This window comes from Lathyrus oleraceus, chromosome 7 (genome assembly GCF_024323335.1).
Source record: "Lathyrus oleraceus cultivar Zhongwan6 chromosome 7, CAAS_Psat_ZW6_1.0, whole genome shotgun sequence".
NCBI classification, from domain to species: Eukaryota; Viridiplantae; Streptophyta; class Magnoliopsida; order Fabales; family Fabaceae; genus Lathyrus; species Lathyrus oleraceus.
This window is the reverse complement of record NC_066585.1, coordinates 243,744,809-243,763,071: the sequence shown is the minus strand read 5'-3', so window position 1 is coordinate 243,763,071 and position 18,263 is coordinate 243,744,809. Positions and strand designations below refer to the sequence as shown.

Below are 18,263 nucleotides of genomic sequence, written 5' to 3'. Positions count from 1 at the left end.
CTATAATTATTAAGTGAATTTTTATCTCTTCAATTTATTGAATAAAAAAGAAAAAACAAAAAGATGAATTAATGTAGTATACCAGTTAGAATTTCTTTTTGGTATAATATGATGCGTTGTTCCGATAATAATAGAAAAAGGTGTCTATATTTTGAGATAGAGGTATTCATGTGAAAAAAAGAGTGTGACTTCCATGCCTTTGGACCAATCTAATCCATTAAATGAATCCGGTGATACACATCGAGCCACACGTGTGCAACATAGGATTATAAACACCTGATTCATCCGAGGGACTAGACTGATCGAAAGAATCAACTAATTTGGAATGAAGAAGATAGTAGGAAGTAACGCTGCTTTGACTAATTACAGAAAAGAAGAATAAAAAAGAAACCATCTCATCCATTCCAAATCAACTTCCGTTTTCTCACTCTCCATTGACGCTCTCCAGATTCATCTCTATATTCCTCACGCTGCTCATATACAGGGTTGTTCTTCATCTCCCTAATTTCATCTTTTCCTATTTTAACTCATTTATATTAGCTACTGTTTATCACTTTCTTGCATGAATTAATTCCTGATCAATTTTAAATGATTACACTAATTAGATTTCTAATTCATAATAAATTAATAGATTAAAGAGAATCATCAAAATTAGCAGTTTTGTCAAAGTTTTGTAAGACCTTAATTTTTATACATCTCATTTACCTATCAAATGATTTTTAATTGATGTTAAATTTTATATAAATGATATATATGATAATAAGTTTCGATCCAACAATGAATTTTGAAGAGTTATCGAATCTCTAATGTTACTGAGTTTAATACTTTGGTGACATTTGATCCGGATTCTTTATATTAATATGTCTGTTAGTCCATATGCCTTGTTTTCTTCACTTCATGTCTATCATTTATGAGCAATCATATCAATTATTTAATTTTTCCTTGTGTTTCAGACTTGTTTCAGTTTCACAGCAACTTGGTTTTGGCTTTTACAGTTGCAATGGCATTGGCTTGCAATAGCCTCCAAAGCAGCTCTTCTTCACCAAAGATGAGATGGAAATATGATGTGTTTGTGAGCTTTAGAGGAGACACTCGCAACAATTTCACCGATCACCTCTTTGGCGCTCTTCATAAGAAAGCTATTATTACCTTCAGGGATGATACAAAGCTCAAGAAAGGGGAAGATATATCACTTGAGCTTCTACAAGCTATTGAAGGATCCCAAATTTTGATTGTTATTTTCTCAACAAACTATGCTTCTTCCACATGGTGCTTGCAAGAACTAGCAAAAATTGCTGCATGCATTGAAGTTCCAGGACAATCTGTTCTACCTATTTTCTTTGATGTCAGTCCTTCTGAGGTACGAAAGCAATGCGGAGATTATGAAAAAGCCTTTCAAGGGCATGAAGAAAGATTCAAAGCAACTTTAGAGAAAGTGCAAAGATGGAGAGGAGCTCTAACACAAGTAGCCAATCTTTCTGGTTGGGAAGTAAGGGATAAGTACGTACTCTTTTCTATCTTTGCAACAAGTTGAACTATTCAATTAATTACAAAAGAGTACATAATATTTTCTAGTTTTTTTTGTTTAGAGCTGTCATGTGATGATTTGGTATTTCTTTCCTCTGGTCTTTTAGGCCACAATATGCAGAGATTGGAGAAATTACTAAAAAGGTAACATGCTTATTGGGAAATAAATCTTCGACTTTACCTAGGGATATAGTTGGGATGCCCTCCAGAGTGGAAGAATTAGAAAACCATCTGAATTTGGACTCAAATGATGATGATGTTCGAGTAGTAGGGATTTGTGGAATGGGTGGAATAGGAAAGACGACTCTTGCTACTGCTTTGTATGCTAGAATCTCTAATCAATTTGATGCTTGCTGCTTTATTGATGATGTAAGTAAAATTTATGGAGATCATGGCCCAATTGGAGTACAAAAGCAACTTCTGCGTCAAACTCTAAATGAAGAAAATCTTCAAATATGCAATCTTCCTATGGCTTCTAATTTGATTCGAACTAGGCTATCTCGATTAAAATCCCTTGTTTTTCTTGATAATGTGGATGAAGTTGAACAACTGGATAAATTGGATATGAGACGAGAATGGCTAGGCAGAGGGAGTAGAATAATCATAATTTCTAGAAATGGGCACATCTTGACAGAGCATGGAGTAGATGAAGTATACAGAGTTCGACTCTTGGATCGTAAATGTGCCCTTCAATTGTTTTGCCAGAAAGCTTTCAAAAGTGATGACATCATGAGTGGTTACATATACTTGACAAAAGAAGTACTAGCATATGCCAATGGCCTTCCACTCGCAATTAAAGTGTTGGGCTCGTTTCTGTATGGTCGAGATGTGTCTGAGTGGGGAAGTGCATTGTCAAGATTAAGAGAGAACCCAAGGACAGATATTATGAATGTACTCCGAATTAGTTTTGATGGACTAGAGGATACAGAAAAGGACATATTTCTTGATATTGCTTGTTTCTTTCATGGATACAGGAAGGGATACGTGAAGAAAGTTTTAGATTTTCGTGGATTTCATCCTGATATTGGTTTAAAAGTTCTCGTTGATAAATCATTCATAACTTACAAGAAACAGATAATTTGCATGCATGATTTGTTTAGAGAACTGGGAAAGAGTATCGTTAGAGAAAAATCACCCAAAGAACCAAGAAAGTGGAACAGGGTGTGGGACTACAAAGACGTCCACAATGTTATCTCAGAAAACATGGTAACATAGTTATTGAAATAAAACAATTGCTTGCCATTTTTTCCACAATCGATTAATAAATTTGAAGTATCTATACTCTTTAATTTCATTTGCAATACTGTAGGCAACAGAAAACCTTGAAGCCATGATGATGGAGTATGATTCAGAAAAGGATATAGAAATACAACAGATGACAACATTGAGGGCCGAAGCTTTAGCACAAATGAGTCGACTTAAATTGCTCAGGTTGTTGACGTTTAATTTCTCAGGAAGTCTCAATTTTCTTTCAAGTGAATTGGGGTATCTACGTTGGGATAAATATCCTTTCACTAGTTTGCCATCAAGTTTTCAGGCGTATAAACTTGTTGAACTGACCCTACGTCATAGCAACATTAGGAAACTATGGGAAGGCACAAAGGTACTATAGAAATGGTTATGAGTCATTGCTTTTCGTTTTTTGATGAGCACAAAAAGTTTTTATCTCACAATATTTATTTATACTTTCAGTGCAGTTAGTTAAAGAAATGAATTAAAGTTAAAGTATGATTTTGAATTTGTCTCTCTCTGTTTTTCATTGCCTGCAGTCTCTACCTAATTTGACACATATTAATCTCAATTACTCAAAGAATCTTAATATGATGCCAAATTTTGAGGAGACTCCAAATCTTGAGAGCCTATGTCTTGAAGGATGTATAAAACTCGTGAAGATTGATCCATCCATTGGTACATTAAGGAGGCTTTCCAGATTAAATTTGAAAAATTGTACAAATTTGGTCAGTATTCCTAACAACATTTTTGGTCTGAATTCTCTCGAAAATTTAGATCTCTCAGGCTGTCCAAACTTATTTAAGAATCTGTTAGATATACAAAGCCAAATAGAACATCCGGAGATGTTTGATAACAAGAAAAGCACTACCCAATACCAACCAACATCCTTCATCTACAAATTTCTAAAGCCGCACTTTCGATATTTGACTTTTCAAAAACCTGAAGATTCAGTTGGTTTATTGTTGCCTTCATTGTCTCGTTTGTCATGTTTGCAATATCTTGACTTGAGTTTCTGCAATCTTTTTCAAATCCCTTATGCAATTGGGTTGTTACATTGCTTAGAAACCCTATATTTGGGGGGGAACAATTTTGTGACACTACCTTCTAGCATGAAAGAACTTTCCAAACTTAAAAAATTAAACTTGCAGCACTGTAAGCGCCTGAAATATTTGCCTGAGCTCCCATCAAAAACTGTTCTGTCAGTAAGAAAAACATGTTTTCGTAGATATTCAGCTGGGTTATATATATTTGACTGTCCCAGTTTAGTTGAGATGGAAAGCTATTTTGGAATTGCTTTTTCTTGGATGATACAACTTCTTCAGGTCACTACTCCATCCTTTTTCCTTTTGTCTGTATTTATATATTTGTTTTTATGTGATTGAACTAATTTATTTGATACCAGGTTCACATGCAATCCGAGATCCCAATGGAAGACATTAAAATTGTTATTCCCAAAACTCAAATTCCAAAGTGGTTCACCAAACAAAGTGTAGGCAGTTCAATAAGCATCGATCCATCATCCATTATGCATGACAAGAATTTGATAGGCATCGCATGCTGCTTAACATTTGTAGCGCAAGATAATCCTACTAATTTAAGGGAAGAACTGTCATCTTATATTGCGTTTGGTTTTAAAGGTACACGGTGTGGGATCTATTCAATTATTCCCATACATCTTGAAAAAGATCTGGTCACAGTTGATTTAGATCACCTGTTGCTAATTTTTTTCGGTAGGGAGAAATTTATTGATTTGATAAGTGATGCAACAGAGGGATGGGATGATATTAGTGGTATTGAATTGAGTGCTACAGTTAGTCAGCCCTTTGGTTTGCACTTGGAGGTAAAAAATTGTGGTTATCGTTGGATATTTAAGGAGGATCTGGAACAATTAAATCCACAAAAGATGTCCAAGGGAAATTCGTCAGTTCAGCCATATTATTGAGCTGATTGATGAAAAACTCTGAAATTCAGTAGAATTAGTTTGATATTTTCTTTTTCAAAGATGATTTTTTGTTAGTTTTCTTTTTATCTAATGTCAATATTAATGTACATTGTTATAGTGATAACAATGAACATGTTTTGATCATTGATTCTCTTTAATGAGATATTGCTAAATGCCAAAGTCTTGGATATATTAATATCAATGTTAAGTTGAAGTTATTGGTGGTCTAGCTCTTCTAAAACCTATGTCACACTCCCTATGACATTGCTTTGTTGTGAAATGAAGTCTTACCTGTTGTAAATTTTAAGAGTTTGAGATGATATTGTTTTAAAGTAAAAAAATACATTGAACTCTTAGAATTTTTAATGTTAAATCTTGTTTGATTTATGAGTAGAGTAATATATGCACAGTATCATTGATCGGAATATTTTAATTGCTACATATTACAAAGATAAATTGAGTATTTATGTACTATGAATCCAAAGCTAATTATCTCAACAAACTCTAGCAGTTTGTAATAAGTTGTAAATGAGTTTAAAGATAGAACATGATTTTCACACTTTAATTTGAGCTTATATGCTTGCTGTGTATTCCAATAAATCATAACCAACAAATTTTGGAATTTATTTACTTATAACTAACATCTATGGGTGAGTTTAATGTGCTAAATTAAAATAGACTCAACATGACAACTTTTTATGCAGTTTGATTTGAAAATGGATCATGAAATTTAATAAAACTTTATGCAATTGAATTTTTGTCTCTCATTAAATCTCCTAACCTTTGTAATGATTAGATCGTTTTTGGTATTTTTGTTCTGCAATAGGCATTTAAGTTACACAATATTTACAACTTTCGATCACCTACGCTACGAATTGTATCAGAAAAGCTGCATACTTAGCACATTTCTGATCACCTAGGAATATGCAACTTTCGATCATCTAGACCCTTTTAGTTTTGCTCATTAAACACATCCAGCTTCAGTGAGAGTTATCTGCTCCGCACTGAAGCTGCATATTTGAGAAATCGTTCAATTTTTTTATTCTTATTTGTAAGATAGTTTTCTTTGTGATTTGTGGTTGTTAGTATTAATTTGTAAATCATTTTAAGAATATATCTTAACCCCAAGTGTTGGTCTAGAGACAGAGGCTTGGGTCTTGTGTGTGCTCCTCTCAAGGTCCTGAGTTCGAACCTACTAGGTGCTAACAATCTTTGTGTTGAGCTTTGCTATGATTTCAAAACTGGCCCCCCGCTAGTGGACGATGGGATTGGTCCTCTTGGATTAGTCGGTTGCAAGGCCGGATGCCAAGATTTCAAAAAAAAACTTTAAGACTCTCTTCTACCCTTAATTGATTATAGTGGAGTCTTTGGTCTGGACGACTCGTGGTTTTTATTCTCATATTGAGGGGGAATTTTATATTTGTTGCGTATTGGTATATTATTGTGTCTTAATTGGTCTGGACGACTCGTGGTTTTTACTCTCATATTGAGGGGGAATTTTATATTTGTTGCGTATTTGTATATTATTGTGTCTTAATTACCCATCAAAGTGGCATCAGAGCTCTTGGTTAAAGACTATTTTACTTGTTTGAATGATGGAGTCAAGTACAAAGATGAAGATGGTATTGTTGAATGGTTCTAATTACCATTTATGGAAGGGCATGATGAAATGTTTACTATTTGTGAAGAAATTGCATTTACTGGTTTTTAGTTACGTAAAGTCGGCTTCTGTGTCTGGTGAAGAATGGGAGTTTGAGCACCAATAAGTATTTTGGTTTTATTCGACAATATGTAGAATATAATGTTTATAACCATATTGCTAATGCGACATATGCAAAAACTTTGTGGGAGAAGATAAAATCGTTGTATGCCTCTAAATCAGGGAATAATAAATTGTTCTTGTTGAATATCTTCACAAGTTTGACACCAAGGAATGATTTCTTCATATCTTATACTTCTGGTGATTTTGGAGTGTTGAACATGGGTAATGGTGGTGTATTTAAGGTAATTGGTTGCGGCTAGAGGGAAAAAACTTTCTAAATTATATTATACAAAAGTTTTGGTTGCTAGGGACAATGTGAATGTTATTGTCATGGAAACATCTTTATGACACCAAAGACTTAGTCACATTAGTGAAAAGGGGATGAATATTTTGGCCTAAAAGGATGTTCTTCATGGATTAAAGAATGTAGATTTGGAGAAGTGTTCTCATTGCATGGTTGATAAACAGACTAAAGTATCTTTCAAGATATATCCTCCCTCAAGGAAGTCAAAGTTACTTCAATTGGTACATTATGATGTTTGTGATTCATTAAAGGTAAAATCCTTTAGTGGTGCATTTTATTTTGTTACCTTTATTGACGATTGCTCCAGGAAACTATGGGTTTATGCCTTGAAGACAAAATACCAAATGTTGGAAAAGTTCAAAGAATTCCATGCTTTGGTTTAGAGGCAGACATGCGAGAAGCTGAAATATGTTCCTTCGGACAATGGTGGAAAGTATTGTGGATCATTTCATTCCTATTGCATGTAGCATGGTATTGAATATAAAAAGATTCCTTATAAAACTCCTCAATTGAATGGTTTAGCAAAGATTATGAATCAAACACTAATTGAGAGAGTAAGGTGTATGCTCTTTGAAGCTAAATTTCCTAATCATTATTGGGGTGAGGCACTTTACACGACAATGCATGTTCTTAATTTCACTCCTACTGTTGCTTGGAGCAGTGAAGTTTCAGATAAAATTTGGTTTATAAAGAATGTCAAGTATGATCATTTGAGAGTCTTTGGTTGTAATTCTTTTGTGCATATTCCAAAGGATGAAAGATCCAAGTTAGATGCAAAGTGAAAATAGTGTATCTTCATCGGCTATAGGCAAGATGAGTTTGGTTACAGGTTGTATGATCCTATAGGGAAAAAGCTTATTCAAAGTCGTGATGTGATGTTTATGGAAGACCAAACTATTGAAGACGTTGATAAGGTATGAAGGGTTACACCCAAGAAAGATATCACTTTGTCTAATATTGATCCAGTTCGGTTACCTAGTCATAACCTGGATCCTATTGGTGGTGATGATCACAATGGTGGTGAACGATATGATTATGTTGATGATCAATAACTTGGAGACGAGGTAAATATTCCAATTAATGACGGTGAAGGGGATATCGATATATCAGAGGAATAAAATCTTAATGAAGCTCCAGAATCATCTCAAGTTCAACTTAGGAGGTCTAACAAGCAGAGACAACCTTCTACAAGGTATAATGACAATACCTAAGGAACAAGGAAATAATGATAAAACCTAATAGTTAAAGGTGAGAGATTAGGTTTGGGAGTCGGTTAACTAAGGGGAAAGTGTTAGGCACCTCTTACCTCCATTGTACTCAATGAGATCCTCCTTTAGTTCTAGGATAAGTGTGTTTCTAAGGAACGTTTGCTTTAATATTTATTAATTGTTTAATTATTTACAAAAATATTTTATAATTTTAATAAGGGAATCCCTAATAATTTTTTTTGATCATTATACTCGCTAGAGTCTTACAACTCTATATCTACGTACCCTCAAATTTATTGAACGATCAGAGCCCCGTAGTTCGTCTTAAAAAATGTTGGTTGGTTAGTTGTTTTCATCCCTTGAAAATTCTCACGCATCGGGGGCAGAGAAGTAATTTATTTGGATAAAATGTCTGAATACAATAGGGTAGAGGTCTTATAATTTGAAGTGTGTTGAATTTGATTTTTATCCCTTTATTAATTGCAAAAATATATATTTAATTTATTTAAGAAAATAAATTAGTGATCATAATTATGTATTAGACATAATCTTTTATCCCGATTTTATCCCCAATTTAACCTTTGAAAACCTTAGAATTTTATCCCATATGGTATCTCATGTCCTTGTCCCATTAGATTTGAAAATGTAATTTAATTTAATAAATTAAATTAGATGTAATAAGATATATCCCCTATCCCAATTTTATCATATTTTTTATCCCTTAAAATCCTAGAAATTATCCCTAATTCTATCCCATGTTTCTTGATTTAATTAACCCCAAATTTAAATCCCTAATTAATTAAAGAAAAATATTCTAACTAATTAAGAATAGAATTAATCCCAATTAATTACACCATAGATAAATAAATTAGACCCTAACTCAAAAATAAATCAAACTAAATTAAAATTAGAAAACTCTAATTACTAGTTTAATTGAATAAATCTCAAATATTAAATAAATAAATCCCAATTAATAGTTAACTAAATAATTAATTAACTAGAATAATTAAAAAACAAGAGGGTGTATTTGTAGTTATGAAAAAAAAAATAGAGATGTATGGAAAGCATGTTTATTGGGCTAAGCCCAAAACTCTATCCTAATTATAATATATAATACATGCAAAAGTAAATAAAATAGTTTAAAAAAGAAAAAATGGAACAGCAAGCATATACATGGGAGCATTCAAAATCCTATATCAGAGAATCCATGTACACATTTAAATTGAAAAAAAGAAAATATAGTTGGGATAAGAATTATATTTTGGAAATAGAAATCATGTAAATATTCATCATTTATAACTATTAATTTGAAATGATGAAATAATAATAATTAGAAAAATTCAATCCCGAAAATTGATATCAAACTAACATTTCTCTTTTTGATAATATATGTATTTAATTATTAATTCTCTTTAGCATAAAGTATGAATACCCAATGCTTATTTTTGAGAATAAAATATAATAAATGCATAAACAAATAACAAACATGTGGTATCAGTAACAAAACAAATAGGCAATATCATATCTATCGTGTTCCACTCATTCATTTATTGTAAGTCTCTTATTCTTCTCTCAAAACAAGGAAAAACTATTTTTCACTTTTCATAAAAACCACAAGATATTTTTTCTTCCTTTTCAAGATCAACAACACAAACATGAGTACCCACACAAATCAAACACTATTGAAATATTCATCCAACACAATAGGAAAAAAAATCGAACGAAATAAACCACGAAAAATGAAATGCTACCGACTAGAGCAGCAACATCGTGGTTGCGAGTGGTGAAGGACTCGTAGTCGTGTGTGGCGGAATCGCAAGGAGGAAGGGTGGAGTTCGTCGGGGCTTTTTCTGACAATTTCGAAGAGTTTTTCGGTTTCGGTATTTGTGGATCTAATTTTTGTTTTAGATGTGATTCTGTTTTTGGGTGTTGTTATGTTGCAATATTTTAGATTTTCCAGGGACATAGATTTAGAGACAAAGTATTGTTTTGAGTTTTTTATAATTTCTTACAGGAAACTATATCATACAACACAACACAATATTAAGGATCATAAGACAAGAAATTATCGGCCCGAAAGTTATCGAGAAATAGTTCCACTTTCTCCGTTCTTGCTCCTCTTTGCTTTCCTTCGAATCGATTCTTAAGTTTCTTTTATGCTACAACGAGGTGTGGATATCGATGACAAAGCTATCGGGAAGAGGCTTAGGGTTGTATGCGAATTGTTCTCGGTGTGAAAATAATTCTCCTTGTGTTTGGAATTTTTTCGAATCTTCCGTCAAAGTTGTAGAACTTTGTGGAATTTTTTTTAATGTTAAATCTTGTTTGATTTATGAGTAGAGTAATCTATGCACAATATCATTGATCGGAATATTTTAATTGCTACATATTACAAAGATAAATTGAGTAGATAAATTGTAAAATAGACTCAACATGACAACTTTTTATGCAGTTTAATTTGAAAATGGATCATGAAATTTGATAAAACTGCATGCAATTGAATTTTTATCTCTCATTAAATCATCTGACCATTTTTTGTTATTTTTGTTCCGCAATAGTCATTTAAGTTACACAATATTTACAACATTGGATACAAAATATCATTTTATTAAAGATAAATGCTAATGTATTAATTAAGTTAGTAATATGGACAATGTCCATGGAACACTCATTGACTCATCATCTTCATCCTCCAAATCATTATTTCTCATAAATTTAAAAACCTAAATAATCTACTACTATAAGACTATAACAACCATTTAAAAAAAATCAAAACAAACATCCTTCAACATTTAGTCTAACGTCAAATCAGAGACGTTTTTTACCTTCCCCAAAACCTAAATCTAAATCTCAAAACAATCATCCTTCTCCGTTCCAATTGTCATTGGGATGGAGAATTAAAACTCAAACTCATCCCAAACAAGTTTGGATTAGGTTGAGGTATTCGCGTCTCGCCACCATCTATTTAATGGAATTAATTTTTTTAATAAAAATATTTATTTTTTCAAAATCAAATTATATTACAAATAGTAAAATAAAAAAATTTAAAAAAATTCAAGTGTACATTTCAAATATTTTAAATAATAAATACAAAAAAAGTTAAAATATTAATCACATATTTAATTTTCTAAATTATCAAAAATAAAATAATAAAATAAATAAGACGGGTTTAGGGACAGATTCAAGGTGACTACTAATGTCCCTATTATCTGATCCTTCTTCATATTTTATAATCGGGGGAAATCCAAATCCGTATATAAATCCAGTCAAAGTAGATTTTTTGTCAAATTCGAGACGGGTTCACATTACTACAAAAAGTGCTTTTAATGTCGGACGCAAAATGCATTTTACCTCGGATGCAGTAGCGAGGTGACGAAGGGCGTCATGAAAAATTGCCACTTATCACCTCAATGATTTAAAAACCGAGGGATAATATCATATGCACATGAGTTCGAACCCCAACAACAACACTTTTATTATTTTAAAAGCTAGTGTATCTTCTATCTCAATTTATCTTGAAAACCGAGAGGTAAGATTATTATTTATTTTTTTAAAATTATTACATTGTTTACCCATAATATTACATTGTTTACACAAAATATTAAAATAAAAACCAGAGAATATTCTCTAGAGATATAGATAAAAATCAAATTCCATAGGTGTCATACGGTGAACTGGACTTTTGTGTTTTACTTTGAATCGCAATGTCGCGGATAGCAAGAGTCGCCACCGACTTTTCTTTTATCCAATAAGGAAAGGCGGAAAAGAACAAGAAAGACCTTGATTAGATTTTGGGTTCGGGAGGTACATTATACAAAGGGAAGGTGTTAGCACCCTTTGTATCCATGGTTATCCATGGGCTCTTAACTGCTGAATCACTTATGTTTTTCTTGTCTGAAAAAGTGTTTGAGAATTGCTTAGAAAATGTTTTGAAAAGAGAGTTTAACTTTGTAATGATTCTTGTACGAATGTATACAAAGTGTTTATCTCGTTTAATTTTGAAAGCTATTTAGAAAAATATAACTTGGTAATGATTCTAGTATGAATGTATACCAAGTGGTGATTTTCTAATAGATATTTTGCAAAGTCTGATGTATGAAAAGTATTTTAAGTTGTGATTCAGCATTTAAGAGTTATACCTACCCAAGGTCTTTATGGGCATTTCCTATCCTTATGAGGGTAAAACTGTCCTTACTATTGAGAAGTAAGTAGTTTTATCCTTTGGATGTGAGGGACATCGTAGGGTCATCGATTGGTCATAGAAGGCAACATTTGTAAGGATACCTTAGCATTCGAAGGGACCATCATCATTTAACCGTAGGCTACAACGACGGGTCATCGAGGGACAACATCATACATTCGCAGGCAACATCCGAGGGACTATGATTTATTTTATAGGGACATGATGATTTAATCGAAGGGTCTTTGCTAAGTGTATTCCCACATTCGCGGGACATGACCGTAATACCGTAATACCGCAAGGCAACAAAGAGGGGGCCAAAATCACATATTCAAATGCAATATTTGATAATCAGTTAGGTAATTAGGATGAATCTCCAAAACATTTGTAATCAATTAGGTAATTAGGATGAATCTCCATAAGGGTATCCCACAAATAAAGTGGAATCCCTAGCAAGCTACCTTCTTCGGGAGTATGTGAGCCCTTACAAAATTCCACAAACAGGTCAGAGTACCAAATGGGCTGCAATCAAGAGTTGCACCAAACAAAGCAATAATAGTATCAGGTAAACAATGCATGGTTATAATAAAACAGCTCAGATGAGCAAAGATCAAAACAGAACAAAAACAGCGACTGTCATGTTCGCTGCTGCCTCGCCTAGCGAAGGCTTAGCGAGCACTCGCTACATGTTCGTTTGGCGATGTGCTAGCGAACGGCTGCGGGTTTTGAATTTTAGAACAGTACGATTTCAGCAAGCTCCAAACCTTATGGCATCCATTACAGAAAATTACATGGTTAAACGTTCACGATATCCAGGCATGCTTAAGTCCGCATGCAAAACCTCAAATATATTTATGAATTCAATTATGATATCACATGTGAATTAGGGACATAAAGCGGTAATAGTAATGTAAACCTGTTTGCAATTGAATTGCAACCTTGAATTGGCAGATCGCTCTTAGGGTTGATGCCGGATTGAGTTGGGCGGAGGTAACCTTTGTGCAAATGAGTTTCCTTCAGGGTTTCCTTTAGGGTTGCTCTGAATTCTCTTGGTTAGCCTCCAGGGTTTGCTCGGTTGCTTCTGTTAGGGTTTCCTTGCTAGGGTTTCTGTCCGTCCGTTTCTGTCTGTCCCCTTTTCTGAATGAGGTCCTGGTATTTATAATAGTTTTTTTTTTACCTGATGGGCTCAGAATGAAGCCCAAAATTTCTGGTACTCGCAAGCTTCGCTAGGCGAAGGATTTTGCTCGCCTAGTGAGCAAGCCATTTTAAGTCATTTTCTGGATTTGGCCACCTGTGTGCTGGGCCTTTGTTCCTTTAATATCAATGTCTTGAAAAATGAGTTGGAGTGTCTTGAAAAATGTCTCGCAAGATTAACGGGCAAATTTTGGGGTATGACAGCTGCCCCTGTTCAATATTCTTGAACCGAGAGATTTAGAATGGTATGTACGCCATTCGTGGTCTGGAGGTGGAAGATTATTGAACACCTAGAATGCCCCAAAAATTTGCACTTGCTAATTAAGAGTTAGTCTTGATGGAGATGGGCTTAGAGATGCCATCCAGAAGGTTTGATGATGAGAGCTTCAGAGTGCGTTGTACATTAGATCGTCTCTGAGTAGCAGAATGAGCCGTCTGTTAGGCTGGCGACCTCACTGGGGAGAAAGGATCAGAATGGGTCATACGTGCTGGGGATAACAGGTCAGAATGGATCCTCCGTTAGATCATATCTGAGTTGCAGAATGAGCCGTACGTTAGGCTGGCGACTGGGGAAACAGATCAGAGTGGATCGTACGCTAGATCGTATATGAGGAATAAAGATCAGAATGGAGCGTACGCTCGATCGTATCTGAGTTGCAGAGTGAGCCGTACGTTAGGCTGTATCTGAAGAAAAGTAGTCGTACGCTAGACTACACCTCGGAATGTACCGTACGCTAGGTAGTATCTGAGGAAAGAAGATCAGAATGGATCGTACGCTAGATCGTATCTGAGTTGCAGAGTGAACCGTACGTCAGGCTGTATCTAACGAAAAGTAGTCGTACGCTAGACTACACCTCGGAATGTACCGTACGCTAGGTAGTATCTGAGGAAAGAAGATCAGAATGGATCGTACGCTAGATCGTATCTGAGTTGCAGAATGAGCCGTACGTCAGGCTGTATCTGACGAAAAGTAGTCGTACGCTAGACTACACCTCGGAATGTACCGTACGCTAGGTAGTATCTGAGGGGATGAGATCAGAATGGATCGTACGCTAGATCATATCTGAGTTGCAGAGTGAGCCGTACGTCAGGTTGTATCTGACGAAAAGTAGTCGTACGCTAGACTACACCTCGGAATGTACCGTACGCTAGGTAGTATCTGAGGGGATGAGTATCCAAATGGGTCGTACGCTAGACCGTATTGGAACAGTTGAAGGAATCATATGTTGTATATGTTGTATTTGCAATAAATGTCTGGGATGGGATGGGCTTAAAGATGCCATCATTAGGAGGATGTCAGAATGCTTATAAGAATGAATATATGGATTATATCTGAAAGATGCAATCTAAATCTCAAATGTAACTGACGAGGGTGTCCGTCTGAATGAACCTTTGTTTTGATTAGATCGGGAGGATAATTAACCTGAAAAAAGAGTTAGTCTTATGCCATGTCATGATGCATGAGATGTTCTATGCTTGTGAAAATGAATGCGAATATTGCATGCATGTATATGCTGTGAAATGATGCATGAATGAATTATGCGTCTGAAATTTCTTGCCATGGGAAAATAAATCCCGATATTCTGGTTGGAGATATTTGTATTGATGACCCTTTCTTAGCTGGAGATATTTGATTTCTATCTGATGGTAGAAATATTCAACAGAACCTGACTGGGGATAAAAGAGATGACCAGTCTGTCTAGTAATGCCAATTTCTTCTGGGAAATAACTGGTTTTGCTGGGGAATAGGATTAGCAACTGGATTCATCGGAAAGCATGGTTAGACTTTATCCTCGACCCTAAAGTCCTTTTGTAACTGCTATTGCTATTTTATGCATGTATTTTCGGTAAACATCAATCATGTTCAAACGCATATCGTTAATTCGAATTAAATCAATGGACGTTTATGCAAACAAAACAGAGAAAGTAAAACAAAAGCATCCTTTTTTTTGGAAATAAAATTGCATTGATTTTGCAAGAAGGCCTATAAACAGGCAATTTGTGTACAAGGAGACAGAAATCCTAGTAAGAGGAGATTATCAAGAACAAAGAAAAGCTATGAAGAAAAGTCCTATTGATTTTAATTCCACGACTGTCATTATGTCTTCAAGCCTCTCATCTCCTGCTGTCGGATAGAAGTGATTGGCTTGTTCAGTCCCTTTGACTTGGGTGAAGCTGACCGAGAACGGGACATAGTCATACGCTTTAATCCCTAATTTTTGCGTGGACCGCCTTTTCAGGTTTTCAGTCCACCAGGATACCCTTTTTTACCCAAGCCGCCTTTTCAGGTTTTCGACTTGCCGGGTGTACATTTTTATATGTTTATCCCTAATTTTTGCCCGAACCCTTTTGGTTCGCCGGGATGCCCTTACTTTTGCCTAGATACATCGACCTAGCGGGTCTCTTTTATGCGTAGTATTTTTTAACTATGTCCGCGTTCACAGGATGTGGGAAGTCTTCGCCATCCATTGTAGCAAGCCTCATGGCTCCACCAGAGAATACCTTCTTAACTACAAATGGCCATTCGTATGTGGGAGTCCACTTGCCTCTAGGATCACCTTGTGGTAGAATGATACGCTTCATCACCAAGTTGCCAATTTGATACACCTGTCTCTTGACTTTTTTATTAAATGCCTGGCTCATGCGCTTCTGATATATCTATCCATGACAAACAACCACAAGTCTCTTTTCATCAATCAAATTTAACTGATCGAGTCGAGTCTGAATCCATTCATCTTCATCTAAGCCTGCATCTTTCATAATTCTTAGCGAGGGAATCTGGACTTCCACTGGTAAAACGGCTTCCATTCCGTAGACTAAAGAGAAAGGAGTTGCCCCTGTCGAAGTTCGTACTGAAGTGCGATAACCATGAAGAGCAAATGGTAACATCTCATGTCAGTCTTTGTATGTTACTGTCATCTTTTGTATAATCTTCTTAATATTCTTATTAGCAGCTTCCACGGCGCCGTTCATCTTTGGCCGGTATGGAGAAGAATTATGATGTTTTATCTTGAACTGCGTGCAGAGTTCAGTAATCATCTTGTTGTTCAAATTAGTACCATTATCAGTGATAACTCTTTCAGGGACGCCATACCGACAAATAAGACTATTCTTGATGAACCGTGCCACCACATTCTTGGTGACAGAAGCAAATGAGGCTGCCTCTACCCATTTCGTAAAGTAATCAATAGCAACAAGAATGAAACGATGTCCATTAGAAGCAGTAGGTTTAATCTCTCCAATCATATTAATGCCCCACATTGCAAAGGGCCAAGGTGTTGTCAACACGTTCAATGGAGCAGGAGGTACATGTACTTTGTCCGCATAGATCTGGCACTTGTGACAAGTTCTGGAGTGATGTTGGCAATCAACTTCCATGGTAGACCAATAATACCCCGATCTCAAAATCTTCTTGGCCATCGTATGTCCACTAGAATGAGTCCCAAAAATACCGTCATGTATGTCTTCCATAATCTTTTCTGCTTCCCTTTTATCCACACAGCGCAGCAAAGTCGAATCATGATTACGTTTGTATAACACTCCATTACTCAAAAAGAATTTAGCGGAGAACCTCCTCAGAAATTTCCTGTCATTGATGGGTGCCCCTTCAGGGTATTCCTGAGTTTCTAAATATCTTTTTACTTCGTGGAACCAAGGTTTCTCTTCTACTCCACCAACATTAAGTTCATAACAATATGCTGGTTCATCTAGTCGTTCAATGGTGATCATGGGAGCTTCATTGTCCCATCTGACTCTGAACATAGATGACATGGTAGCCAATGCATCTGCCAACTGATTCTCTTCTCGTGGAATATGTTCGAATGTAATCTCTTCAAAGTATGGGATTAATGTCAACACCCGCTCTCGATAAGGGATGAGATTCGGATGTTTAGTGTCCCATTCTCCTTTGATCTGACTGATTACTAAGGCTGAGTCTCCGTACACACTCAAAAACTTGATTCTCAGGTCTATAGCAGCCTTGAGTCCCAAAATACATGCTTCATACTCAGCCATATTGTTGGTACAGTCAAAACATAGTCTAGCGGTGAAAGGCGTATGGCAACCCTTGGGGGAAATAATTACAACACCAACACCGTTGCCCAATGCATTAAAAGATCCGTCGAAAACCATAGTCCATCGGGATCCCAGTTCGGGTCCTTCATCTGGTCCAGGTTCTTCATAATCAGTAACAAGCATGACATCCTCATCTGGGAACTCAAAATTCATAGATTGCTAATCATCAACTGCTTGATGAGCCAAATTATCAGCTAACACGCTTCCTTTGATTGCTTTCTGGGTAGTATACTGGATATCATACTCTGTTAAAACCATCTGCCATCTTGCTATTCTTCCGGAGAGAGCAGGTTTCTCAAATATATATTTGATAGGATCCATCTTAGAAATCAATAAAGTGGTATGATTTAACATATACTGTCTTAGTCGGCGAGCAGCCCAAGCCAAAGCACAACAAGTTTTCTCGAGCAATGAGTATCTTGTTTCACAGTCGGTAAACTTTTTGCTAAGGTAGTATATGGCATGCTCTTTTCGACCAGACTCGTCATGTTGCCCCAACACACACCCCATTGAATTTTCTAATACGGTCAAATACATGATTAGAGGTCTTCCTTCAACTGGTGGCATCAGAATTGGAGGTTCTTGGAGATACTTCTTGATTTTGTCAAAAGCTTCTTGACATTCATCATTCCATATCATCTCTTGATTTTTCCTCAGTAATTTGAAGAGGGGTTTGCAGGTAGCAGTCAAATGGGAGATAAATCGGGCAATGTAATTCAAGCGTCCCAAGAAACCTCTGACTTCTTTATCTGTACGGGGAACTGGCATTTCTTGAATAGCTCTCACCTTATCCGGGTCAACCTCAATTCCTTTACCACTGACAATAAAGCCCAAGAGTT

The 18,263-nt window shown here is 35.5% G+C and overlaps 1 protein-coding gene across 2 annotated transcripts; it reads left to right on the top strand.

Annotated features, from left to right (window-relative positions):
• The first annotated feature begins 288 nt into the window (after positions 1-288).
• On the top strand, positions 289-4,931 carry LOC127106908 (disease resistance protein RUN1). Of its 2 annotated transcripts, none has more exons than XM_051044201.1 (6): positions 289-485; positions 996-1,500; positions 1,635-2,733; positions 2,837-3,130; positions 3,297-4,082; positions 4,163-4,931. In XM_051044201.1, the coding sequence occupies exons 2-6, from the start codon at positions 1,001-1,003 to the stop codon at positions 4,700-4,702; spliced, it is 3,219 nt and encodes a 1,072-aa protein (XP_050900158.1). In that variant the 5' UTR covers positions 289-485; positions 996-1,000; the 3' UTR covers positions 4,703-4,931. The 2 variants fall into 2 exon arrangements, with proteins under 2 accessions (XP_050900158.1, XP_050900157.1); XM_051044200.1 differs by having other exon boundaries at positions 954-1,500.
• Positions 4,932-18,263: the final 13,332 nt, after the last annotated feature.

Bases quoted from the DNA above. Each gene is read 5' to 3' on its own strand.
- LOC127106908 (XM_051044201.1), top strand. From the start codon at position 1,001: ATGGCATTGGCTTGCAATAGCCTCCAAAGCAGCTCTTCTTCACCAAAG. The intron at 3,131-3,296 runs GTACTATAGAAA...CATTGCCTGCAG, and splicing joins AACTATGGGAAGGCACAAAG to TCTCTACCTAATTTGACACA. The intron at 4,083-4,162 runs GTCACTACTCCA...ATTTGATACCAG, and splicing joins GGATGATACAACTTCTTCAG to GTTCACATGCAATCCGAGAT.